Source organism: Bubalus bubalis, chromosome 4, assembly GCF_019923935.1.
Source record: "Bubalus bubalis isolate 160015118507 breed Murrah chromosome 4, NDDB_SH_1, whole genome shotgun sequence".
In the NCBI taxonomy this organism is placed as follows: domain Eukaryota; kingdom Metazoa; phylum Chordata; class Mammalia; order Artiodactyla; family Bovidae; genus Bubalus; species Bubalus bubalis.
Genome location: NC_059160.1, coordinates 95,059,276 through 95,086,365, shown reverse-complemented (window position 1 = coordinate 95,086,365; position 27,090 = coordinate 95,059,276). Strand labels below are relative to the sequence as shown.

Genomic DNA, 27,090 nt, shown 5'->3' with positions numbered 1-27,090 from the left:
AAAAAAATGTCCCTTTTCTGTAAGACTTAGTGAAGCAAGTTTAATCTGTCTGATAATTTGTATAGAAAATAACTATAAAAAATAAATGTATAAAATGATGCCACCTGAACTTCTTCAGTAGAAGATTGCACAAATTCATGATCTGAGCCAATTAAGACATCAAAACACAAGAGGTAACACCAGTCTGAGGTAAACACTAAAAGTTTAAAACTCCCAAGTATTTAACAAAAATTACCTGCTGACATTGATACACATATACTTAAGCTAACTTCATCTTTGTAAAAAGATCTGTTGCAGTCAGATACAAAATGTGTAAACACTGTGCACTGATTAGTAAGTAAAAATAAAAACAGTGAAGCCCCAAATTGTCAAGTCAGCCCTTTTAAAAAGTATATATACAAATCACAAGAAGAAAGCCCCCACTGTCTTTGGATCAGCTAAGGATTTCATTAGAAGAGGTATCAGCTTCTTCACTGGGATGCTGGCTACCAGACAGGAATTCTGGAGGCAGGAGTTTAGAATGTCCATTCTCTGTAACTCGCTGGGTATAAAACAAGATATAAGCTTGGGCCTTGCATACTTCATCCATAGTGCACATGCTTAGCTTGGAATCATTGCAGTGTACCCAGAACCCTAGAGTGAAGCACAAAAATATATCTTAATGTTTACAAAGGAACTTTATAAATTTCTAGTATAAATGAAAACATGGATTTAAAGAGTTTCAGTGAGAGTTGAGGGTTTTTTTTTTTTTTGAAGGACAAATAATTGTCTAGCCAATTTAGTTCTTTAAATTAGAAATACAGCTTGGGCAGTATGTTACTCGAATCACCTACCTTTGTCCTAGAAGTAATTTGAAGTTATAGAATCTGATTTGTTCACTTGACACTATCTTTAATTCCTGGTATAATCTTACCAGTTAATGCTTTCGCTGGTAATTATAAAGCAAATTGTGTACAATTCATGGTAATGTTAATTGCCTTCCTGGGTTATATGGACTTTTTGTCCATACCTCTTTTTTTAAGGTTCATGGAAGCAGTAAGCAAAAGTTTCAAGTTAGAACTTGAAATCAAAGTTGTTCCAAATATCTGTGATTCCCCAGTTCATTAGGTGCTCTGTTCTTTAACAAAATTAACTGAATTCAACCAGAAAACAGAGGACCTACTCTTGGAAGTATGCCTTTCGCACTTTCTGACTTGTAACTAATAAGACCATCCTTACTATTTTATCCCTTCAGCCCTTACAAGACAAAACTACCACAGTCCTGCATCATAGAATACCCTACTTTCTGCACAAAACCCCCATTTTTTTTCCTTCTTGAAAGAAAACAAATCAAGTGGCTTTTCTTTTTTTTTCTTTTAATTTTATTTTTAAACGTTACATAATTGTATTAGTTTTGCCAAATATCAAAATGAATCCGCCACAGGTATACATGTGTTCCCCATCCTGAACCCTGTGGCTTTTCTTAAGATTAACTTAGTGTCTAATTTAGAAATCTGTGAAGACTGAACCCTGGCTTCCAAAAGCCTACCCCAAGGTAAAATACTTGTTTTCATCTATACCTCCTTCAGAATTGTAACAGTAGGCAGTGTAGTGTCCTGAGCCAAATCCTTTCCCGTGGTGCATTACCACAGCAGATAAGTCATACAGAAAACATTCTGGTCTGAGGGACTTTAGGGATTCCCTGCAGCAATAGGGCTCCATGTTTAAGATTTCTTCAAAGCCCACATGAACACCAATCTTCTCTCGGTTATTATGTCCTGACCACCTGCAAACAAATCGGTAAAATTAACAAAGTCAAGGGACCATAACCACGTACCTGGTCCAAACTCATAGAAAACCTCAGACAGCATAGAGTACAATCCTATATAAAAAGTATAAATAGTAAATCCTTTCAATACTGAAGTTGGCTACAATAGAGAAATTTAGGCTTATTTAACCAAACAAGTATAGTGAGGTTCTAAAATAAATTATTTGGCTTCTGTAGAGGATAGTATAGGAAGAAAATTAACTTTCAGAAAAAATACAGCCTTATGGCATTTTCCCCCTTTGAAGTGAGAAATTCAAGGCACCAAAGGGTTTTTAATTCTTTACTGTCAATACTTTGAGGAGGATATCCCAGGACCTAGAATTTGTTCCTGGGAGACATAATCTGGATCTTTCTTGGCCAGGTGTGGGGAAAAAAACAAACCCAAACAAAACAGGGATTTCTAATTCCTCAGAACACTTCAGGAGCTCTTCATACTTAAAAAAAACAAACTGACCCTTCCTGTGTGTAAGTCAGTATAATACCCATTAGTGACAAAACACAGATATTGTCCCTATACTGTCAATTTCTCAGTCTGTTGGTCATGCTTCCCAGTACTGGATCTATGCATGTAAAGCAATGCTTTTATCATCAAATAGCATGAATTGGTGCTACAGGGGAAAAATAATGTAATCAATGGTAGTTCTTTCAAGAGATTATAGTCCAACTTGGAGTGCTATGGTACAATGACGACAAACAGCTGAAAATATAGTATCGATGTATTAAAACATGCAGTTAAGACAGTAGCAGGTTAAGTAAGGAGAAAGGCAAATAGGTTTTATGAAGAAAAAAAAATGTGAAATGCTTAATTAGTAGGATGTAAAATTGTATGGAACTAAAGGTGAGACTTGCAAATTCTGTCACCTGCCACGCTCGAAGTCACGTCCCAGCCTTTCCCTGGTAAGTGTATAAAGAGTCCTGCATCCAGTGCCCCTTTAATCTTAGTACGAAGCATGTAAAATAATGGAACTTGCTTAGCCTAAGTTCCTATCATTCTCACTTTATCTCTCTTTTATTATACCATAAAATTCAAATCTTAATTTACTGAATGATGCTAAATACTTGTCAGTTGTCTAATTAGAAAATAATTTATTTCCATTGATGAGCAGGATCTTTTTGTCTGCTGATAAAAATACAGTAAAATGATAAAAGAACAAGATAACACTATACCAAAAGTCATGCTTTATTTCTGAGAGAGGGAATAGGACTAGGAGGCACACATGGGGAGCTTGTAAGGTATTAGAAATGTTCTGTTTCTTATGTTTCTTCTAAAGCTCTTGTGTGCCCCTCCCTAATCCCACTCTCCCTTTTATATGCCCTATATATTTTATATACTGGCAAATATAACAGTACATTTTTAATAGATGAAGAGAAAGGAAAAAGATAAATGTGGTGGTAAAGGCAGCATAAAAATGGTCCCTGAATCAGAATATGGCATGGAAGCATCACAAATATTTTCAGCAGAAGATGGAAGGGAGGCAAATAGGTTTAAATTAAGGTGAGCTTCAAATGGCAGATTAAAGAGGCAATTATGAAGAACAGAAAGTTCTTCAATGATTTATAGTAGCCAATTAAATACCAGAAATTTAAACCCTTTTAATTCTATCTATAGAATCTCATATATGGTCTGACCTCTCCATGCTCCCTGGCCTTGCTACCTGGCCCTGGACAATGCTGTGCGTGCTAAGTCACTTCAGTTGTGTTCAACTCCTTGCGACCCTATGAACTGTATGTAGCCCACCAGGCTCCTCTGTCCATGGGATTCTCCAGGCAAGAATACTGGAGTGGGTTGCCATGCCCTCCTCCAAGGGGATCTTCCCGACCCAGGGATCAAACCTGTGTCTCTTATGTCTCCTGCATTGGCAGGCAGGTTCTTTACCACTAGCACAACCTGGGAAGCCCCTGGACATAACAATTTTCTTGTTTTCATTCCACTTGATTTCACACACCCTGGCAGGCCTCACCCAGACTCTTCACTGGACCTTTTGTTGTCTACCCTTTCCTGTTCCTTCATACCTTTATTCATGTTGCTCTCAGGCTAAAGTGTTCCTCCTCCTGCATACACCCAATTCATTCACTTAGTATTTTGGGGCACCTATGTACTGAGCTCAGTTCTGGATTTTGGAATACAGGAATGAAATGACCACTGTCATTACTGAACTTCTGTTTAGGGGGACAGAAACAGGTATTAATAAATCAACTATTGCAGATACTGGTTTTTGCCAAGAAGCAAAAATAGTGTAGGTAATGTGACACTTAAGAGTTGGTGGTGCTACTTTTAAATAGGATGGTCAGGAAAGTCCTGAGATGACATATGAACTGAGATTTAAATTACATTAAGTCCCCTGTGCCATTAGGGAAGCTTTGGGAATGTTTAGATATCAGCTAATGCCTTCCTCTAGGGCTCTGATAAATTCATTTGTATGTAGTTTGTGGTACCTAGTATTTCTACTTCATCATTATTTCTGTGACTGCTTGACTATAATCTTGAGGAAAAAATTCTACCTTATATTCCCCAAAGAATATGGAACAACATCAGGAATTTTCCAAGCATGAAGCAATTGGGTCAAATACTCTCAAGCTATAGATTTTAATTTTAAAATTCTGTACCTAAAACATGCTGAATGTTAAACACTATAAGCAGAGACTAGGAGAATAATATACTGCACAAACCAAAATGCAAGGAGTCTGCTATCAGCAATGTATTCTACAAGGGAAGATAATAGTATCAGAAGGATAGTTACTGAACATGTTGTCTATGATTAAGGCTAGAGATAATGACAGAATTTTTTCTCCTTAAAAAAAAAAAAAAAAAAAAAGGGTAGAAGTAGATAAGTCTCCCAGTCAAGTATTAAACTTTATTCTACTACTAACCTGAATCGTTTGAGATGGAGTCTGAGAACCTGAGGTAGGTGGCAAATCATAAGCTGTTTTTGTGCTTCTGTGAGTAGAACTGGTTTTGAGGAAAACCTTCTACGTTTTGCTGATATCAAAGACAGAATGAGATGCAAATTTAAGGATACAATGAAATGCTTGAGTAAACTCAAAATAATCCAAGCTTGTATTATCCATTAAACATCTACTGAGTTATAGGCATTATATAGGGCTAAATATAAAGGCATGGCCTTGCTCAAGACACTCACAATCATGTAAAAGAAAGCGAAAATGAAGTCGCTCAGTCATATCCAGCTCTTTGTGACCCCATGGACTGTAGCCCCCATGGACAGGTCCTCTGTCCATGGGATTCTCCAGGCAAGAATACTGGAGTGGGTTGCCATTTCCTTCTCCAGGGGATCATCCCGACCCAGGGATCAAACTCAGGTCCCCAACACTGCAGGCAGACTCTTTACCATCTGAAACACTGGGGAATCCCACAATCATGTAAACCACACACACAAAACTTACAAGCTAGTCAAGGCAGACAGGTAAACAAGTAAGTACAGTTGACCCTTGAACAACAAAGGCTTGGACTACATGGGTCCACTAACATGCAGATTTTTATTTTTTTCAATCACAGTTGACACAGTTGACTGTATGTTTCGCGCACACAGATTCAACGAACCATGGATTGAAATTTACATCCACGGTTGGTTCAATCTGTAGATGTGAAATCTTCAGGGATGGTTCGGCAGATTGGCAGATTTTAGGATAACCGGGTGTGCCTAGAACCAATCCCCCACATACACTGTACATGATTTAATGTAGTCCTGAAATAAGGCAACAGAAAGATATAGTGCTATAATATTTTTAAATGGATTTGGTTATGCCAACTAAAAGGAAAATTACTCCCTAAACACATACTTTAATATACTCTTACCAAAGTCTAATTAATCATGGTCAGTTTACTTCTTGAGGCTAATCAGGATCCCATGGATATGGAACCTTCCTGCCCAGAGCACCCCTCCCCGCTTCCTGGAGATCCAACCCAGCACCACCTGAGAAAGCAAGCCTTCATTAGCTGAGATCTCCCTCAGTGTCTTGCTATTTTAGTACCAGATCTCAAACAAGGGGAACTGAGGATTCTTTTCACCCTCTACTATCTCTAGAGGTCGTCCTATGAACCTTGTGCTGCAGCTTCTCTGTAGGCCATTGCCTACCAAAGTTTGCTCCTGATGTCCAGGAGTTATCTTTCAACTTGTACATCAACCACAACTCCAGCCACAGGAGAAGCTGCTTCTTATAGGAAGTGGAATCAGTCCACCATGAGGCTGTCCTCTAACCCAACTCCTCTTTCCAACCAGAAGTCTTTCCTCCAGGTCTATGCTCCGGAGATCCAGGTATCAGACTGCTGCAGGATCTTAGGGACTTAACTTTGGGTTGTCTCCCAGAATATATGGTACAAGTATAGCTAGACAAAGCATGTTAACTCCTTGAATTATAGTTTTAAACATTTGCCACTATAGATTAAATTCAAACAGCTCTTTTAGGCCTTTATTTGGTGGACCCAGCAGATATAAACATGTTATAATTTTCTGCATTTATTTTCATATCTTTCTACTCCCAGATTTGGTGAAGAAAACATCTAGGACCATTCACATTTACGTTCAAGAAAATAAACACTATACACACTTTATCAGTAAAGGTTTATTTTCTTCTAATCTTATAAATATTAGGCTCTTCTTTACAACAGATTTCATAATAGGCAGCACTCAGAAGACAATGTTGGTATAAGTTGTTTTGGAACATCATCAACTTATATGCCATTCTTTCAATGCTGGAACAGCCACTGTTTATTTTATGTTACCTTAGGAGTTTATTATCTAACCCCTTGCTGTGCTAAGTCGCTTCAGTCGTGTCCGACTCTGTGCGACCCCATAGACGGCAGCCCACCAGGCCCCGCCGTCCCTGGGATTCTCCAGGCAAGAACACTGGAGTGGGTTGCCATTTCTTCCTCCAATGCATGAAAGTGAAAAGTGAAAGTGAAGTCGCTCAGTCGCATCCGACTCTTAGCGACCCCACAGACTGCAGCCCACCAGGCTCCTCTGTCCATGGGATTTTCCAGGCAAGAGTACTGGAGTGGGGTGCCATTGCCTTCTCCCTCTAACCCCCTAGAGTCTAGAGTCATTTTTTTTTCAGACATGGAGATTAAGGAGAATATCTGCAAATATATAGTATAAACATTTAAAATGCCATGTACTACACATTGATAAAGAAACCGGATGAAGATGTAGCAGATCTGATGTGGTTTTATCTACCATTTCTCTGGAGGAGGATGCTTCTGTTTAATTGAAATGGCTGTTTCATCCCCCAGTGCTGGGTTCCTATGCTCACTTCCATTAGAGAGCTTATCACAGTAGGCCTTGTCTACCTGTTTTCTCCATTAGGTATGTCAGCATCTTGAAAGTGTCTTTCCTCTTTCCACAATGACTAGAACAATGACTAATTATAGAAGAGGCAGTCAACGGATGGTTTTTTAATAAATCTTTGTTTTTATGAAGCCAATGTCCATCGCAGCAGTCCAGCAATGTATATTATTTCCTATTTTATAAGTATGTATACACACACATATACATATGTTATCTATATATCAATGTTTTGATGTGCACCAAAAAGACTCATAAAGCAATCATTTCATTCAGTACTAAATACCTTTTACTATTCCCCTTCACTACTTTATTCTGCTGCTGCTGCTAAGTTGCTTCAGTCGTGTCCAACTCTTCGTGACCCCATGGACTGCAGCCTACCAGGCTCCTCCGTCCATGGGATTTTCCAGGCAAGAGTACTGGAGTGGGGTGCCATCGCCTTCTCTGACTTTATTCTACTCACATATTAAATTTTATTTTATGAATCCTTTCTACAACTTACTATAGGATCAAAAATATTTTAACGTCATCAATAAGGCAAAACAAACATGTAGTTCACAAACATCAATTAAAAAGAAATATGTAGCCCAAGTTTCTTTTGATAAACAATTTGTTTCTATACCTGCTACTTAAGGAATTTCTTCCAGTTTCCCCTCATTGGTGTTTCTCTTTGCTAACCTTAGAAAAACAAAGAGAATATACAGCCTCTACTTACAATTACACTGGTCACACACGTAGATTTTTCCTTCTAAAGCTTCGGTTTCTGTGAATTTAGCCAACATTTCAGTAACCAGACACGGCTGGGAAGCACTATCTTTTCCACTGCATTGGTATCTTTCTGGGAATTCCAGTGACAAGTCCCAGAAAGGTTCTATGGTATTTGATTTGTTGTCACATTCAAGACATGTAACCTGCAAATAAAAATATTAGTTTCTCAGATTACAATCCTTCTGTCAAAATATTTACTCCTTTCACTAGAAGTCATTACCTGTAAATAAGCTTTTCTTCTGAAAATGTACTATCAGAATTCTGAATGATCTGCTTTATATTATTTTCAGGGAATAATATTTTTCTTCCATAAATCCACTATGCATTGATGGGCTTTAACTATGAGGCATTCAAAAAGCTCTAAAGGCTTTTTTTAACTAAGTTCAGTCAAGTCTGAATTTAGTAAAAAAAAAAACCAAACAAACCATGGGCTCACTTAATTAGATATACAGTGTGTATATATATGTGTGTGTATGTGTGTCTATACATATAATATATATTTATATACATTTAATGTGCTTAGATTATTAGACTTGAGTTTCTTTGCCCTTTTTCCTTTCTCATCTTTCAATGATGGGTTTTCTCTTCCCAAATCCCTATAACTTCTTAACCATAATGCAAGTAAAATGCTATTAGTATATTTTTATATGCAAATTAACAAATATAGCATACTTTTATATTAGTACATTAGCATATACAGATTTTGAAGCCCTACCAACTAATAATTTCAAAAGAAAGTATATATAAAATACATATAAATACTTCTACTTAAAGCAAACAGTACTACATTAAAATCCTGATCAAAATATAGGAACCTCAAAGAACAGGAGGCCCTTCTGACAACTTACATAGGAAATATAGTAACTGGAAAAGGAAAGAATAACTTTGGTAAAGCATTCAGCAGGATTTAATGCCAACACTGCCCATAACTGAAGACAGACTTTAAAGATCTAATAATCCACAGGATATGAAATACTACTAAACTTTTTCACAAAAGCTATATTCCTGGAACACACAACAAAATAAAGAAGCCAATTGTAATTTACATTTTAAATTAAATACACTGACACAAAGAAAAGAAGAATACCCCTAGTGTTAATAGTTTGGGGACTCACTAGGACCAAGGTTTGACCTTTTGAGAACAGTTTCTTGAATATGGCAGGTTAAAAAAGCCATTCCAGCAACCAACCTCTGAATCTTCTGAAATGACCAATTTTCTAAGTATTTATTACACATTAGAAAGGAAGAGAGCAAAGTGCTGGTATAACAACTTTTATTAAATTTAAAATTCATCCATAAAGGAAAAAAACAAGTACATACACTCTCACATTGTTCAAAACATGAAATGGTAACTTTCTGGAAAGGAATCTGCAACCACATATCAAAAGTACTACCCTTTGACAAAGTAATTCCTCTGTCTTAAGGAAATCATTAGAAAAACTGTAGTAATTGATCGTGACATTATAATAATGGAAAAATTGGAAATAGTTTAGAAGTCAACAATAGGGGAATGGTTAAAAAAAATTATGGTATATACATTTGCTGGACACTGAAATGTGAAAAAAATGACCAAATATTTTAATGAGTATGAAAAATCCTTAATTATTAAATAAAGTAGAAAAAGAAGCAGGTAAATTCAACATGACCATATAATTATGGCAAATATATATATAAATATTCAGAAAAAACCAGAAGGAAATATACCAAAATAGTCATAGTTTTATGTGTGGGTTGTGTGGAGTTCTGGGACTAATGTATGATTTTCTTCTTTTCTTCTACACAAATTTACTGTACTATATAGGTTTTCCATACGGTATATATCACTTTTATTTATAATTGTGTATTTTAAACTTTTGCATAAAAAGTTAAAAATGACAGAGAAAGATGATAGGAAAATAATATTGCATGCAATCCCCAAAACCACAACTCGTATTTGCTAAGTCACACAATGTAGAATCTAGACAATTCTGAAACATGAAGTGAAATAAACTTCAGAGAAATATTTAAACTATTCAACTGAATATGTGTATAGTGACTCAACTGCCTCAGTTAAAAAATAACAACACACACATTTTTTAAAGTTCTATGCTCTAGAAAAGTAGAGAGCTGATGTTTAGTAATATCCCAAGAGTCTACTCATTCTAGAGAATCATTAGATGGAAGATCCTGGTTCTGTGACTGTCACAAAGGGAAATTTTTACAGCTGTAATTAAAATAAAAGAAAACCATTTAGGATCTTTCTAAATAAAATAACATCTATTTACCTTAAAACTTTCCTATCTACCTGTTCAAGTTTTCAGTCCTTGCTCCCTTTGGTTTTATAGGAAATCTTCCAGGGCTACTTTCTTGGTTCCTGAAACTACTCAAGTGTGCACTGAAACCATTCCTGGTACAAAAGTATCTTCAAATCTGTTCCTTGTGTAATTAAACTCCTCATCTCAATCCCTCAGAGAATGAAAGCAATATTATTAACCTAAGAAGCTCTGTTTCCTAATTCCCGCCCCACCCCCATCATAAAGCTTTAATACTACTTCCAATGACTCATGAAGGTGAAACAACTGTTGGAGTGAACTGACGTCTTCATACATACTTGTAAAAGTGATCTAATTTGACCTGAGAACGGTACTAACGCTAACATATTAGCTATACAGAACATATGCATTTTTTAGGCTTCACTTTATGAACTCCCCAAGATGACAATAAGACTTTTTAAAAATCCATACCTGACTAAGAAGCTGTCCATGAAAAATGTTATTCACAACATTCAGAACCTGCTTGATAAGTTTCCTTTGAGAAGTAGGGATAAGAGCTGGTGACCTGGTCCCAGTTGTCTCTAGTTCATGTTGTATTTTATCCAAAAGCTCACAAAGAAATTCCTGAGCATCTTGTTGGCCATAACCACGAAAAGCAGGAATTAATCTCCATACTGAGTGTAGCATAGCAAACGGTGAGACCAAGGCCCACTTTCCAGACCACATTACTTGGAACAAAGTATGCAATTCATGACAAAGAGAAATGTATTGTGAACTTGGCTCCCTTGGCTGAATAAGTTCCATCTTGCTACTCGTTGGTGCTCCGCCACTTAGTCCTGATGATAAACTTGGATGTCTGAAGCGCACAGAGTAGGGCTCTTTTTCTTGACATTCATTCATTTGATATACTGTATCTGTAACTGGAGGATGCTTATAAGATGATCTTGTTTTATCACTAGCTGTCACAGCCAGCCATTGGTTCAGATCAAGTTTTAAAAAACACTGTCGAAAAATAAGTAAATGACTCAATACTTGGAGAACAGAATTCATATAGCAAGTATTTCCCAAATTTCTCAGTCCTGTTACACCAGGAGTTACTGTTGGCCTTTGTTTAACAGAGGAGTCACTAGCTTTTTTCAATCTTACATCTTCTGAGGTAGATACTACTTTATCTTTTGCTGGCAGTGCTGAGGTTTGCAGCTGTACAGGAACTATTTCTACTGTGGCGGAATGAGCTAGACCTTGTAAACGTAAACTCTTTCTGGGAGGCATACTTTCCAATTCTGCTTTAGCTTGATGTTCTAATAGTTCTTGTCGTCTTTTCTTTACCTCTCTTTTTGCTAATTTCTCCTGAAATTGTTCTTGCCTTTTTCTTCCAATGGGTGACTGCTCAAACCAAGTTCGAAAGATTTTACCCATGAGTATCCTTCTCCTGTGCCAAAGAGCAGTATACATTTGATCTTCATTTTGAAGCAGAGATTGGGTGCCATCATGTAAGAAACAGGAATCATCACTTGTACCCATAGACCGTAAAACCCTTCCACTACGAGTGGTACAGTGATAATTTTGATTTTTGATTGCACTTAATGTACTTCGTAGTAACTTTAAGTCTCCAGTTGCATTATCATTAAGAACATAATCATCACAAAGGTAACAAAAAACATACATCTCATTCACCTCCAATGCAACAGGATGACTGCTTTCTTGAAAGTGCCCGAGTGCATGTTCTTCGATATATCTTCCACAGGCAACATGAGAACAGCTAAGGCAAGCCCAAATCGACTCAGTTGTATTGCAGTCCACACAATGCCATTTCTGCGGGTTGAGGATGGAATGGTCCTGAGCAAGCCGCAACTGCCCAATGTGTTGGCACTTATCCATTGTTAGCATTTATTTAGTCTAGCTGAGGAATACATAATCCAAACAACTCTCTGTTGACAACACTTGAAGCATCTGAAAACTAAGAACAATGTCAATTTTTAATAAAAGAAAAACAAAAAGCCAATATTTTTCTTTTTACAAGGTATTTTTCCAGGAATTATTTTATTTTTCCAGGAATAATTTTGTTAATTTGCTCTCACTGGTCCTAATATCTGAGCTGCCTGTCATAATACCAAAGGCAATTCTCACTTTTAATTTACACTGCTGCTGCTGCTGCTGCTAAGTCACTTCAGTCGTGTCCGACTCTGTGCGACCCCATAGACGGCAGCCCACCAGGCTCCCCTGTCCCTGGGATTCTCCAGGCAAGAACACTGGAGTGGGTTGCAATTTCCTTCTCCAATGCATGAAAGTGAAAACTGAAAGTGAAGTCGCTCAGTCGTGTCCGACTCTTAGCGACCCCATGGACTGCAGCCTACCAGGCTCTTCTGCCCATGGGATTTTCCAGGCAAGAGTACTGGACTTCACTAATCTCTCATCTGCCTTGCTCTGAAAGAACACACACATTACTTGCTCTGACGGTTCCTTTTCAAAAACATTGTTTTCAATTTTATGCTACCATCTACTGGTAAAGAATGGGTAGTGACCACTTTCCACATTCCATTTACCAACTGTCATTCCTTTTTCTTAAAAATTGGGACTGGCAAGACCTAAATACATCTTACTAATATCTACATTTCAAGAGCCCTAAGTGGAGTTACTAAAATATAATCATAGTTATAAGCATGGGGTCTGAAGCAGAAAAACTTACGTTTGAATGTTACCTCTGTCACATACTGCTTTATATCTGACTTGAGCAAACAGTTTAACTTCTCTAAACTTCATCTGTGAAACAGGGAAAATCATACCACCTTTACTGAATTGTTAAAGGACTGAGATAACCAAATATCTGGCACATAGCAAATGTTCAGTAAACAATTAATATTTATTTGACACACATCTATAGTGAATAAATCAATATTACACTGTTTATTTAAATAATATTAAATATTCTAATTTTAAATACTATTTAAAATTTGGCTTTCCAGTAGTATACCCATAATGACCTTTATTTAATTCATGGCTCTGTAACATACTCTGATTTGACAGACTTGACTTAAGAAAAGAGAAAAAAGACTTAAGAAAAGAGAAAAGTATTCTCCCCTTCTGTCTTTCGTGTTTGACTAGACTCTGAGGAATGTGCAAGGATGTATAAGGAAATAACAAGAAAAAAAGGAAAAATAAGAAATCAGTGGCAATATAATGATCTTTTACATTCTTGCATGCCTAAACATTATATGAAATTAGAGGCTTACTCCAAAAAACAAACCCACAATCCCAAAACCCCAATATAATAAAACAAATCTGATCTTGATCAAACTTGTTCCTTTATCAATTAAAGGAACACATCTGCCACCTGTACCTAAAAACAATAAAACAAAATCTAGTTAAAAAGTAGGACATCATGAAATGTTTTCTTCACTGATTTAAACATAAATTGAACACGAACTTTGGGCTGCAGTTGGGGATCTAGATATAGAACACTCAGAACATTGTGTGCAGCATGATCAATGTTTTGGATTTTTTAGGACAGCAGCATGAATTTCAACGGTACTTGCAGATGCCACCTCCAGGTCCTAAGAAAACTGCAAAGGAAAAGCTGACTTTTGGTTTCTTTCCACCTCTTTGCTTGTAAAATGTCTTAGCAATCAGATACTCCTGCCTACCACAATTTCTTCACTTTTAGATACAGGGTATGTCAAGCATAGATTTAAAATGCCCAACCCCAGACCTCACATGTGCGCTCCTCTTCCCTCAAGATTTCCTGAGGTCCAAAATCCGTTCAAATATAGTATTTTATTTGAGTAAGCAAACAACAGTAGTTGCTAATGGCAAAAGACATCAGTGATTAATACGCTCCATCATCCTAAATCCTTCTAGGTCCTGAGGTTAATAATCCTGAGATCATACTTGTCTCCAATCTCTCTCTCTCCCCACACACCAATCCTTAAGTAAAAATATTTGGTTCTACTGTCAAAATATATCTAGAATCTGAGTACTTATTATCTCTACTGTTTCACCCTGAATCCTTACACAGTCAGCAAAAAGAAGATCTGGAGCTGACCATAGTTCAGATCATCAGCTCCTTACTGCAAAATTCAGGCTTAAATTGAAGAAAGGGAAAACCACTAGGCCGTTCAGGTATGACCTAAATCAAACCACTTACGATTATACAGTGGAGGTGACAAATAGATTCAAGGGATTAGATCTGGTAGACAGATTTGAAGAATCTGCCTGAAGAATTATGGATGGAGGTTTATAACATTGTACAGGTAGTGGTGATCAAAACCATTCCCAAGAAAAATATGCAAGAAGGCAAAGTAGTTGCTTGAGGAGGCTATACAAATGGCTGAGGAAGGAAGAAAAGTGAAAGGCAAGGGAAAAAGGGAAAGATATACTCAAATGAATGCAGAGTTCCAGAGAATAGCAAGGAGAGATAAGAAACCCTTCTTAAATGAAAAATGTGAAGAAATAGAGGAAAACAACAGAATGGGAAAGACTAGAGATTTCTTTACAAAAACTGGAGATACCAAGGGAACATTTCATGCAAGGATGGGCAAGATAAACGACAGAAATCATCAAGGACCTAAGAGAAGCAGAAGAGATTAAGAAGAGGTGGCAAGAATGCACAGAAGAACTATACAAAACAGGTCTTAATGACCTGGAAAACCACAATGGTGTGGTCACTCACCTAGAGCCAGACATCCTGGAATGAGAGCAAGTGGGCCTTAGAGAGTATTACTATGAACAAAGCTAGTGGAAGTGATGTAATTCTATCTGAGTTATTTAAAATCCTAAAAGATGATGCTATTAAAGTGCTGCACTCAGTATGTCAGGAAATTTGGAAAACTCAGCAGTGGCCACAGGACTGAAAAAGGTCAGTTTTCATTTCAATCCCAAAGAAGGGCAAGGCCAAACAATGTTCAAATTACCATATGATTGCTTTCATTTCACATGCTGGCAAGGTAATGCTCAAAATCCTTCAAGCTAAGCTTCAGCAGTATGTGAACTGAAAAATTCCAGATGTATAAGCTGGGTTTTGAAGAAATAGAGGAACCAGAGATCAAACTGCCAACATTCATGGGATCATGGAGAAAGCAAGAGAGTTCCAGAAAAACATCTACTTCTGCTTCATTGACTATGCTAAAGCTTCTGACTGTGGATCATAACAAACTGTGGAAAATTCTTAAAGAGATGGGAATACCAGACCACCTTACCTGTCTTCAGAGAAACTTGTATGTGGGTCAAGAAGCATCAGTTAGAACCAGACATGGAACAAGTGACTGGTTCAAAATTGAGAAAGGAGTATGACAAGGCTGTATATTGTTACCCTATTAAACTTACATGCAGAGTACAATATGTAAAATGCCAGTCTGGATGAATCACAAGCCGGAATCAAGATGGCTGGGAGAAATATCAACAACTTCCGATATGCAGATGATATACAGACTCTAACAGCAGAAAGTGAAAAGGAACTAAAGAGGTTCTTGATGAAAAGGAGAGTGAAAAAGCTGGCTTAAAACTCAACATTCAAAAAACTAGGATCATGGCATCCAGTCCTAATACTTCAAGGCAAATCAAAGGGGAAATCAAAGTGGGAGCAGTGACAGATTTTAGTTTTTTGGGCTCTGAAATCACTATGGACAGTGACTGCAGCCATGAAATTAAAAGATGCTTGCTTCTTGGAAGGAAAGCTATGACAAACCTAGACCGCATATTAAAAAGCAGAGACATCACTTTGCCAACAAAAGTCCATATAGTCAAAGCTATGGTTTTTCCCGTAGTCATGTATGCATATGAGAGTTGGACCATAAAGAAGGCTGAGTGCTGAAGAAGTGATACTTTTGAACTGCTGTGCTGGAGAAGACTCTTGAGAGTCCTCTGGACTGCAAGGAGATCAACCAGTCAATCAGAAAGGAAATGAATCCTGAATACTCATTGGAAGAACTGATGCTGAAGCTCCAATACTTTGGCCATCTGGTGCAAAGAGCCAACTCACCTTTTCCACCTGGAGAAAACTCGGATGCTGGGAAAGATGAGAGGCAAAGGAGAATGGGGTAGCAGAGGACGGGATGGTTAGATAGCATCACTGACAATAGACAGGAATCTGAGCAAACTCCAGGAGACAGTGGAGGACAGAAGAGTCTGGCATGCTGTAGTCCATGGAGTCTCAAAGAATTAGTCACAACTTAGTGACTGAACACCACCACCGCCACTACCACCCTGGACAAAGCCAAAGTCAAGTGGATTACTGCAGTTAGGCTCCTAGTGGTCTCCCATTTTTGAAACTTGCTGCCACTGAAAGTTTACTCTCCACAGAGCAGCAGCACACTTTATCTTTAGACCCAAACAATGGGGGCCCATGACACTTTAGGGGGCTCTCCTGACTGTTCCTTATTATGTGCAGTCAGCGGAGTAAAGAGGATGTGGCCACCTGGAACAAGAATACATTCCAAACTTCCCTTTTAACTGCTACTTGGGACCTGGAGAATTCTCTGCCTGAATCATTCCCAAAGCCTGCTTCCACGGTCTACAACAGGCAGTGAGAAGCCACTCTAGAATTCTATAAAGAACAATGACACCATCAGATACGTAGGTACAGAGGGATCTGAATGGCAGATCTAGAGGAAGGATGAGTACGATTAAAGGAGACTTCTATTCCAGATATTACAAGGAAATTAAAGATGTAGCACTGTTGAAGCCAAGATGGAAGCAGAGGTAGATCAGTGCAGATCAAACACTGGTTGAAAGAACTGACTCAATATGGAGGTCAAGAGAAGAACCTAGGGTCATTTTTTATTTGAAAGGGATCACAAAAAGAACACAGAGAAAATTTTGTTAAACACATTTCTGGCAAGTCACAGACAATAATTATCAGTTCAACTTCTTGCAGAGATGAAGTGCGAAATGCTGATTACACTCAAAGAAAATTTCTTCATTCTTAAACTATTACTTTATATATTTATTTTTTATTTTGCCACACATGCGGCATATAGGATCTTAACTCCCTGACCAGGGATTGAACCCACATCCCCTGAATTGGAAGTGCAGTCTTAACCACTGGACCACCAGGGAAGTCCCTCATTCTGAAATTTTAAAGAGGTGGTATGAGTTGATATCTTGCAGAACATTCAGAAAATAAGGCTCAAAAAAAAAAAAAAAGCCTAGAGAAGAAAATATATGTATATATACACACATATATTCATTCATTCACTTTTGGGTTGTCTCAGACCCTGAGATAAATTACTGTAAATTATTTTATTAATCCATATTTTACATTCCTCAAAATAATGAATGTGTTACTTGTATAAGTTTTAAGTAGGAAAGATAGTGCTAAATTATAAACTAGTCTCTTTACTTCCTTCTCCTCTATATCTTGCAAATACATTCTCTTAGTTACGAGGAATTTGTCAATTTCATTACAGTTGTTACTAAAAAATCTATTTAGATGATGGCAAAGCCCCTGACCTTCAACAGGAAGTTGCCAATAATCAAACAGCATGATTGCATTTGATGCAAAATTGTCAAAATGGTGAAATGTTGATCAGATGCCACCTCTCTGAGAGGCTATATAGCAGGGAAGGTCTCACAGCAAAACATAGAGCCCTAGGAAATCCAAATGCCTGAGTTTAACATAAGCATTTATGTTCCACATACCTGTTTTCTTATTTGTAAAATAACAGTGGTAATAATAGCAACAGGTTGATGAGGGAAATAGGGAAATTTATATTTGTAAAGCACTTACAACAATTCTTGGCTGCTAACAATTTGGCTCTTAGGTACATCTTACCTCCCAATAATAATAATATTACTACTACTACTATTATTATAAATGCTAGCTTTCCACTAGTTTTATCACTTTTAGCCAGGGTTCTTCTCAGGCAAATGTGTACTAAGGTGAATTTAGGTGCTAACTGACAATTGAGATGTTTGTTAGCTGAGGACTAAGGTCTGACCTCTCCCAGGGGTATTTGCATTTTAAAAGGGGATCTTTCAGAAAAAAATCTTTTTAAAAATCCAAAGAAGTGAAATCAGAATAGTGGAATGACAGACCACGAGATTAATATTTTAGAGTAGGGGGCCCATTCACCCAGTCTGTTTATGAAAGAAACCAGTAGGGGGTGGACAACCAAGGCAAGGGCAGGGAAGAGAGAGCCAGGCTGCAGCCTCCAGGGATCTCCAGTTTGCTCTGCTGCCGGGAGCCACAGCTCAGAGACAGTTACTAGGGTATCCCCAGAGGAGCCTCATCACACAAAGATCTAAAAGCTTGGAAGAGAAGAAAGGGGGGTGGGAGTATTTCTTGACACTTATCTTCTCCTGGGTTCAGAGCACTTCTTTTCATTTGCTAATCCACTGCTGAGAGGCTGTGTATTAACTGGCTCCAGCAGATAGCACAAGTAATTTTTGGCAGTATATTCATCTCACAAAGAATTAACAAAACATTTTTGCATTCCCCATATAGATTCTGGTAAAATATTACCTGTACCTATATATAATAGCAACATACAAATAGTCAAGATGTTCTGAATGAAATCTGTATGTAAAGATTAAAACTATCTATATCATTTTCTCATACATTTTTAAAAAAAGTTTCACACTTGAAATTCCAAATAACAGCTGTGAAAAGGCTTTTTTTAAATCAAATATGCTATCTTTATTTTAACCACAGATGGGTTTATAAATATTCTGAAAGCTTCTCTGTCATTCTTCACTGCTTAAAGACAACAAAAATTTTAATTTGTTCAAAGAAAACCAAGCTATTCAAACTTCTCATACCATATCAATGAACAAGCACCTTTATTTTTAAAATCTCCTTCAGCAAATCTTTGAAGTTTACCAAATAATTTGACTTGTTGAAAGCTAATTATTTTAGAGTTAGCCTGGAGAATCCCAGGGACGGGGGAGCCTGGTGGGCTGCCGTCTATGGGGTCGCACAGAGTCAGACACGACTGAAATGACTTAGCAAGCAGCAGCAGCATACCATTAAAGCAATTATAAAATAGAAAGCTAAAATGACTAGAAGAGAAATAAAACAAAATTTTATTAGATATGGTATTTTTAGTCAAGGGTTTAACTCACGTACACATCAGATTATAGGTAAAATATTCAACTTGTTATGGTTCACCAGCACAAAATTGCTTATACCTACCACCCAGAACTACGGACAGAGGTTTGTGACATTCTACAGGAGGCAGTGATCAAGACCATCCCCAGGAAAAAGAAATGCAAAAAAGGCAAAATGGTTGTCTGAAGAGGCCTTACAAATAGCTGGGAAAAGAAGAGAAACAAAAGGAAAAAGAAAAGCAAAGATATACCCATATGATAAACCTAAGCTCCTTTAACATGACCTGTAAGAGTTTTCAAATTGTGCCACAATGATCCATGATTAACTATTTCACACACATCTTTTGTTAAAATATTTTTATATACAAATGACCACATGTGAATAAGCTTAATTTTTTAAACTTTCATAACTGGGATACGAACTATTGTTTTGTAGGAAATGGGTATATACATTTTATATAAATTCTATTCTTACTAAAGAAAAAAAATGTATCACTGGGAGTAAAGTAGAATATTTAAATAAAATTGTCACAGTAATCATCTTTATCTCATTAAAAAAATTCTCCTGAGACTTCCCAAGAGAGATGGATATTAAAGAGCCAATACTTTTTGTAACAAGACTGATTTTTCTTTTAAAAGTACCAAATACACTAAACAGACCCTCTAAAAGCTCTTAAAAGTAGGAAGACTTGTTATTTTCCATAATAAAAGATATGAGGAAATGCGAATTTCAATAAGAAGTCAGTCTTAGGAGTTACTAACCACCACAATCTTTACATGCATTTGGATAAGAATGAAAATAATGATCCACAGCATTGCTTCCCTGGTGGCTTAAATTCCCACCTGCAATGTGGGAGACCTGGGTTTGATCCCTGGGTTGGAAAGATCCCCTGGAGGAGAGCATGGCAACCCATTCCAGTATTCTCGCTTGGAGAATCCCCATGCACAGAGGAGCCTGGCAGGCTACAGTCCATGGCGTTGCAAAGAGTCAGACACGACTGAGCGACTAATCACAGCAAGGCACATCCACCATGTTAGAGTAAAGCCTATCCACTCCTTATAGGAAGTTTTCAACTTTCCATTTATTTCACTGCCATAGTACCCTCTCCTCTCAAGAGATGTTTATAAAATGCACAGGGTCAAGCACAGTGCCTGGTACACAGAAATGGATTCAATATTTCTGAATGAACTAATTATTGAACGAATAAATACAATGGGCTCTCAAACTCTCCCTGCTCCGTCTTAGGTAAGCTATTATGCCTATTTTGTATTTTGGCATGTCTCCTTGTCAATCATGACGTATTTCCTTTCCTTTTTCCTTAGAAAGGCTCTGGTTATTCTTTCTTCCCCTAGAGATCTAGAATCTGTAATTACCCTGATCTCGCTTGAAACTCCTTATTAAACAATAAAGGAGACTCTTTCCCTGGGCCTTCTAGTCTCTAGCACGCCTCTCCTGAGGCACAGAGACTGAAACTAGTTGATGACATATGAAAAAACTCCTGAAAAGCAAGTTCTGCTGCCAGATTATTTGTTTCCTCACCCACCACAACTTACAAGTATTTCCTTCATAGGCAATTTTGTTCCAAAATATTTATCATTATACCAACCTACTGCAGCTAACTTAGTAACAATAGGGGAAACATTCATAAAAAAGACTTGAGCATTCTACTATGGGTCATAAATTGAGTTCAAATACTTTGTGTAAAATGCCAGACTATTATTCTAGCACATCTATGATCTAGTCTAACATGTATATTCTTAGACTATAAATTAGTTTTCTATGGCACATACAACTCCATGTAAAATGAATTCTTTATAATAAAGATTTTATGATGTCTGAAAGTGCTATGAAAAATCAATTATACTTCTTACAGTAATCTTTGCCAGAAGTCAGTATTGGTAGAATCCTTTTATATTTTAACCTAGTCATAGTTCAGTAGGTAAAGAATCTGCCTGCAGTGCAGGAGACCTGGGTTCAATTCCTGGGTTGGGAAGATCCCCTGGAGAAGGAAATGGCAACCCACTCCAGTATTCTTGCCTGGAGAATCTCATGGATAGAGGAGCCTGGGTTGGGCCTAACGGCAAAACTGTCCCCATTACTGAATCCAGAAAATGACTGAACATACATTTCCTATCTTGATTAGACTCCTAAGCCCGTGCTCCAGCCTCTCTTTTCCCTCAACCAGAAAACTCTGTTAGGACAGGGCAATGTGTCTTCCCACTAACATTGTAGAAAGGAGAAAAACTTCAAAGCACATTTTTTTCCCTGCTTTCTTGGTAATGCCAACATGTTGCCTTTCACTGTACTTCTATAAACCAAAAACCCAATTCAGCAACATTTACAAAGGTTTTTTCTTCATGTTAAAGCAGTTAAGTCAGGTGCTATGGATACAAATAAAATATAATCAGAGACTGCCCTCAAGCAATCCAACAAGCAGGAAATCCTCTTGTGAACCACAAATGCTATCAATAATACTTAGTAAGATTCAAGGGTGTAAAGTTTGGCAGAGGGTATACATAATACCTTATTCCTTTTTATAACTAAAAAAAAAATCTATGAAAAAGAGGGGTAAAGACAATTTGGTAAGAACAATATACTTCAAATATTTAACCCAAATCATCAATGGATTTCCCATTTTAAATATTCCAAATGTTTTATTATTGTGTTATTATACTGTTGTAGCTATGCCTTTCGGGAAACAAACATACTCAGAAGGACAATGCAGATAGTGGAGTGCAGTTTATTACACAGGCAGACCCAAGGCAGACTCTCCTCTTAGCCAAGGACCCCGACCAACTTTTGTGAAAATCTTAAATACCTTAAGTGTACTGCTCAAGCCCACATCCCCAAATTCCTTAAACCTAGCCTGGAAAGTGTTAAAGGGAGATACAATCAGGTTACAGCCATGATTCATAATCAGAAGGGTCAGCTGGTTATACATTGTAGCCTACACCAATGGGTGCCATAAAGATTACAAAGGTGATTGACTACATAGGGGATTATCACATTCTTTTTGGCCAGGGGAAATCTTGGTATGGAATCTGGTGTTTATCAGTCCAGGAGGCCCGTTCAGTATAGGTATGTTATCCCCATGGCTACCAGGCACATGGTCCAAAGCTCACTGAAAGTGCAAGATGGAGTTTCCTTCTTTTTCAAGATGGAGTCAGCTGGGCCTGTTCCTTTTCTCCCTCGATGCTAAATGCAAATTCACCAATCATTAAAAAGTTTTTAAGCTAAAAAACTTGGGACAATCAATATTTTGAATGAAAAATAAGGCATGCACAACAAATCACTCCCCAAACATTTTAACTTTCTGCAATATATGTATTGAACTACTTGTTCAATATCAGACTGTCTTTACATTTCAACATGAATAGTCTACAATGATAAATGCTGGATTGAAAAATCTGCTACCCATTGCAAAAATAATAGCTAGGATAACAAAAAAGCTAGAAAGACTGCAATGTGGGGGAGAGAGGCTAAATGAACCAAAATGTATTAAGTCTTTTTCAAATGTCCTGAGACACTAAACTCAGGATAAAAAGATTAGGGTTCCAAGAATACAAAGTGTTCATCTCTTTCAAGACAATTGAGTATTGAATATCACAGTGATTATGAAATATTCTATAAACAGGTGCTTAACTTATGGTTGGCTTTCAGAATTTGAACACAGGGAACAGCCAATTCTTTTTCCTTGTTTACACCTAAAGCTGGTTTTAAAGACAACTCAAAGTGGAATTCTAGGCCCAACGTTACCACCCCCCTACTTTTACCCCACAGGCAGCTACTTAAGAGATAATAAGGAATTCAAGTGCACGGCCTGAAAGTCGTATTTCTATGCTAATTTTACAAGCCCCTAACTCGCAGGGCTTGACAATTAAGGCTTAAAAATGGGGAACAAGGATAGAGGATGAAGAGGCTCTTTCAAGACGTGTTTATTTTTTTAACTTCCAAAATTAAAACTGCAAAAAATTATCCAGTTACCAGCATTTACAACAGCTCAAATTTGCAGTTTAAACAATTACAATGTTTCACTTTCTTTTTTATTGCGGAGGAGGAGGGAGAGGGCGAGTCCCATCTCTTAAACTTGAGTAGTTTTTTTTCTGCTTATGTATGCTGACTTGTTTCTTTACGCGCCCCAAGGAAGGTTAGCCTATTAGCAGCTAGCGGGAATGGTTTAGGAAGCTGGTATTCAAAAGTCTAAGTGTCTCTAAGTGGCAGCAGGTGCTGGCAGTGCCGGGACCCGATCAACGAAGGGAAGGCAAGACATTTCTTATAAAGGGAAGACTAGAACCGCCCTTCCAAAGCATCCCAGAGGCGCTTCGAGCATCACTTGGCGGCAATCAGAGCCAGGAGCAAGATGTGGCTTTATCTCGACAGCGCCAGCTCCGCAGAGCGCCCCGGCCCACATCAGAGACGCGATCATTTGCGATTACATCTTCTCCACGCTCCGCAACGCAGATCAGGGCACAACTCCCCGTCTGCATCCTCAAGTCTCCCAGTTTCGCCCTTTCTCCCAACTCGCCCTCCGCCCGCAGCAAAGCACAGAGTGGCTACGCGGCATCCCTGGTCACAGGGGACGCGGCTCCTAGCAGCGTCTCTGAGCACTCTTGAGGTGGTCGGCACCGGCCTGGGCATCGCTCGACCCACCTTAACTTTCCAGAGGCGCCAATTCTAAATTCGCCGGACCTGCCGCCGCTGCTGCAGCCACCTCCTCCTCCACGCGCCCCTCGGCTCGCTCCCCTGAGTCTGTCCGCAACCCTGTCTCCCCTCCCTCAGGAACTCCACTGCGCCCGGCGCGGCGGGAAAACTCCGCCAGGTGCCTCCCGGCCCTGGGGGCTCCCGTCGGACCTCCGCTCCCGCAGGGAGCCTCAGCCCGCCAACCGCCGCAGCCGCGCGCGCCCCTCACGCACACTCACCAGCCCCAGCCTGAGCGGCCATCTTAGCACTCGTCTCCCGCGCCCCGCTCCCAGCTCCCCGCTCCCCGGTGCGGCGGCGGCGGCGGCGGCGGCGGCCCGGTGGGGCGGCTACGTCAGTGGTGACGCCGTGGCCGACCCCGCCCCCAGCCGCCTCCCGGCCTCGGCGCGGCGACTGCGGACCCGCGGGTTGGCGGACTGAGGTGTGCGGGAGCCAGGCGCCTAGGCGCCAACTAGACATCCCGGAATAGACGTTCCCCTGCGCGACCTGTGGCTCAGCTCGGAAGGCAGAAGCTCCTCCCGGGCGGGCTTCGCACCTGTCGTAGCTGTCGGGGCCTGGGAGAAGGCATCAACTCCAAGCTGCAACCCCAAGCTAGTGAGATGCAAAATATTCCCGGGACATTTACCCCTTCATAGAATTTCTGCCACTCAGCGTCGAATTGGTTGACAGAAACGCGCGGCCATCTCGTTTTCTTCGGAATCTGCCCACGTTGACTGGCTTAGAAAGTTTTCAAGAAAACGTTTCCTTCCCGAGGAGGCAGCCGGGTGTCAGCTCAGCTGGCAGTGACTGCTTTGAATTTGGCTTCCTCAGACGGCAGTTGGGCAAATAAGTTTCCAGAATGGGAAGTAAAATGTTGCCTCTGTCCAAAATTACTTTACCTGAAATTGCCGATTGAAGGTAATGAATTAGTTTCCGAAAAAAACAAAGCGAAGAGACTGAGGGAGAAAAATCTGGAGAAAAATCAAGCCGACAGGTACGGAAAGATTAATCCAGTAGTATTTATTGAGCTTTTATTATACTTTGCGCTGGGCTCACAGCCATTTGTGCTTCGCTACCTCGTGGAGAGGATGGAAAATGGAAAGACGCGAGAACCAGCGATACAAACGTGCAAAGTTAATAATGTTAGTGGAGTACAGTATCTTGCTGTATATAAGCAAGCAATACTGTTGTTCATATCTTTTAATCAACAGTTCCATTTTGGGAAATATCTTTCAATGGTATGACTTTTTAAAAATGAGCACACAAAGGTATTCATAGGGTATTATCCAAAACTATCCCAACAACAAAGATTTGAAGGGAAAAAAATTCTACCAAAGGGAAAAGTCTAACATCTAGGATACTGGCCTCGGGAATTCTTCTGCAGATCACAAAATGGTAATAGCTTTATCAATTAATAGTTGAGAGATACCAAATATGTACATAAAGGTTCAACTGCATAAAATGTAATATTCACTAAAGGCTAAAGATAAGGAATGAATTTGTATAGCTTAATATGCCTTTCATTCCTTTTTCTATATATTTAAATGCATAATTTTTCCAATTCAAGTCTGTCCCCCCAGTGTATTCCTCCCACTCAAAATACACACTGCTGTCTTGTAATCTTCCCTATCATCTTCATTTGTAAAATGCACTGAATTCATTATGTGAGAGCATCTCTTAAAAGCAAATATTTCCTATAAGTATTTCTAGCATATGGTATAGATTTCCCTGTGGTTCCTACTAAGCTAACTATAACAAGTTAAAATCCTTACTCCTATTTTAAAGTCATAAAACCCTTTCTGAAAGTTCATTTGGCAGACTCTATCAAGATTGCCACCTTTGTAGTAATTCAACTTTCAGAAATCCAAAAAGTTTTACCTAAGATTCAGGCAACTTAGAAGGCTTCTCACCTCACTGTTATTTAGAATAGTGAAGATCAAAGACATGTTAACTGTTGATCATTGTTGGAATAGTTAGGTACATCTGGAATATTCACAGGACAGAATATTATATAGTCACCAAAAATCTTATTTTCAGAAAGTAAGAAATGAAAGAATATAGATCAAGACAGCTGTGTCTGCCATTCCCATTCCTCTAAGAGGTTCCTTCGTAAATTCTCTTCTGGTGCGACATGATCTCTTCTCCCTCTTTGCAGCAGTTTGTGGATTGGGATGGACACTAGACCCAAGGCAGTAGTTCTGTAGGAAGCTTGTGAAGCTCTCCACAAACACCGTGCAAGGAGAAGGAGGGACTGAGGTGGATTGAATGATGGTTTAAAGGTGCATTGAGTAGGCAAGCGGTGGATGCCAGGCAGCAAGAACCACAAAGGAGCCAAAGTTATGAATAATCAGAGGATACAGGGAGTAGAGACTGAATTATAGGGAGGTAGCAGTAGCAGGGGTCTTAGCAAAATTCTGAGTAGAACTGCTTGAATTCTAGGAGCCTCCAAAATAATCATATGAAAGTAAAAACTAAAAGCGAGATGCAAAGATGTATTGAGAGGGAAGGGGACATATGTATACCTATGGCTGATTCATGTTGTGTATGATAGAAACCAACACAACAGTGTAAAGCAATTATCCTCCCATTAAAAATAAATTAAAAGATATATACTGCATTTTAAAATATGTGAAAATTATTCACATTTAACATTTGGAAGGAATAAAACAGCATTTCAATAGTGGTGGCGAGATTACAAGTAATTTTTGTTTTTACAACAATCATTTTTAAACACTTAGAATGAGTACCATCAGTAATCAAAAATTCTAATTTTGAAAATAAGTCCTATGTTGTTGTTATGTGGTTAAAGTCCCTAGCAGCCAGAATTTCAGAATTTTCTGAGATCATAAATGCCTTTAAGGTCTTGTAAGGACTACAATAATTTGATGATTTGACTAACTGAACAGCAGGAGGTAAAATGGGAAGAAGATGAAGCAAAGGCAAGCTGAGTAAGGCATAGGTGGAGAGTACGGAAAAGGATGTCCTGAATAAAATCTCTTTGATACAAAGGTGTAAACTAGGGAGAGGGGGACTGAAGATAAATTACCTGGAAAACATTGTTAATTGGGTTAATAATTAAAGAATAGTAATGGGATAGTTTATAACATAGCCTTTTCCTTATTATTGCTATCTATTCAACTTTGAAATTTCTTGAGCTACCATTTTCTTTCAGGTCTTACCAACCTAGGCCTAAAATATGGTATATCTAGCTTGTTTCCTGAGCATCAGGACCTCTCTATTGCA

At 38.6% G+C, this 27,090-nt stretch overlaps 1 protein-coding gene across 3 annotated transcripts; it reads right to left on the bottom strand.

Annotated features, from left to right (window-relative positions):
- Positions 1-325: 325 nt before the first annotated feature.
- USP44 (ubiquitin specific peptidase 44) lies at positions 326-26,009 on the bottom strand. 3 transcript variants are annotated; one of them, XM_044941809.2, is made up of 6 exons: positions 23,821-26,009; positions 10,599-12,087; positions 7,823-8,018; positions 4,679-4,787; positions 1,560-1,765; positions 326-633 (listed from the first exon to the last, which is right to left on the bottom strand). In XM_044941809.2, the coding sequence occupies exons 2-6, from the start codon at positions 12,015-12,017 to the stop codon at positions 434-436; spliced, it is 2,130 nt and encodes a 709-aa protein (XP_044797744.2). In that variant the 5' UTR covers positions 12,018-12,087; positions 23,821-26,009; the 3' UTR covers positions 326-433. The 3 variants fall into 3 exon arrangements, with proteins under 3 accessions (XP_044797744.2, XP_044797745.2, XP_044797746.2); XM_044941810.2 differs by having other exon boundaries at positions 24,090-26,009; XM_044941811.2 differs by having other exon boundaries at positions 24,494-26,009.
- Positions 26,010-27,090: the final 1,081 nt, after the last annotated feature.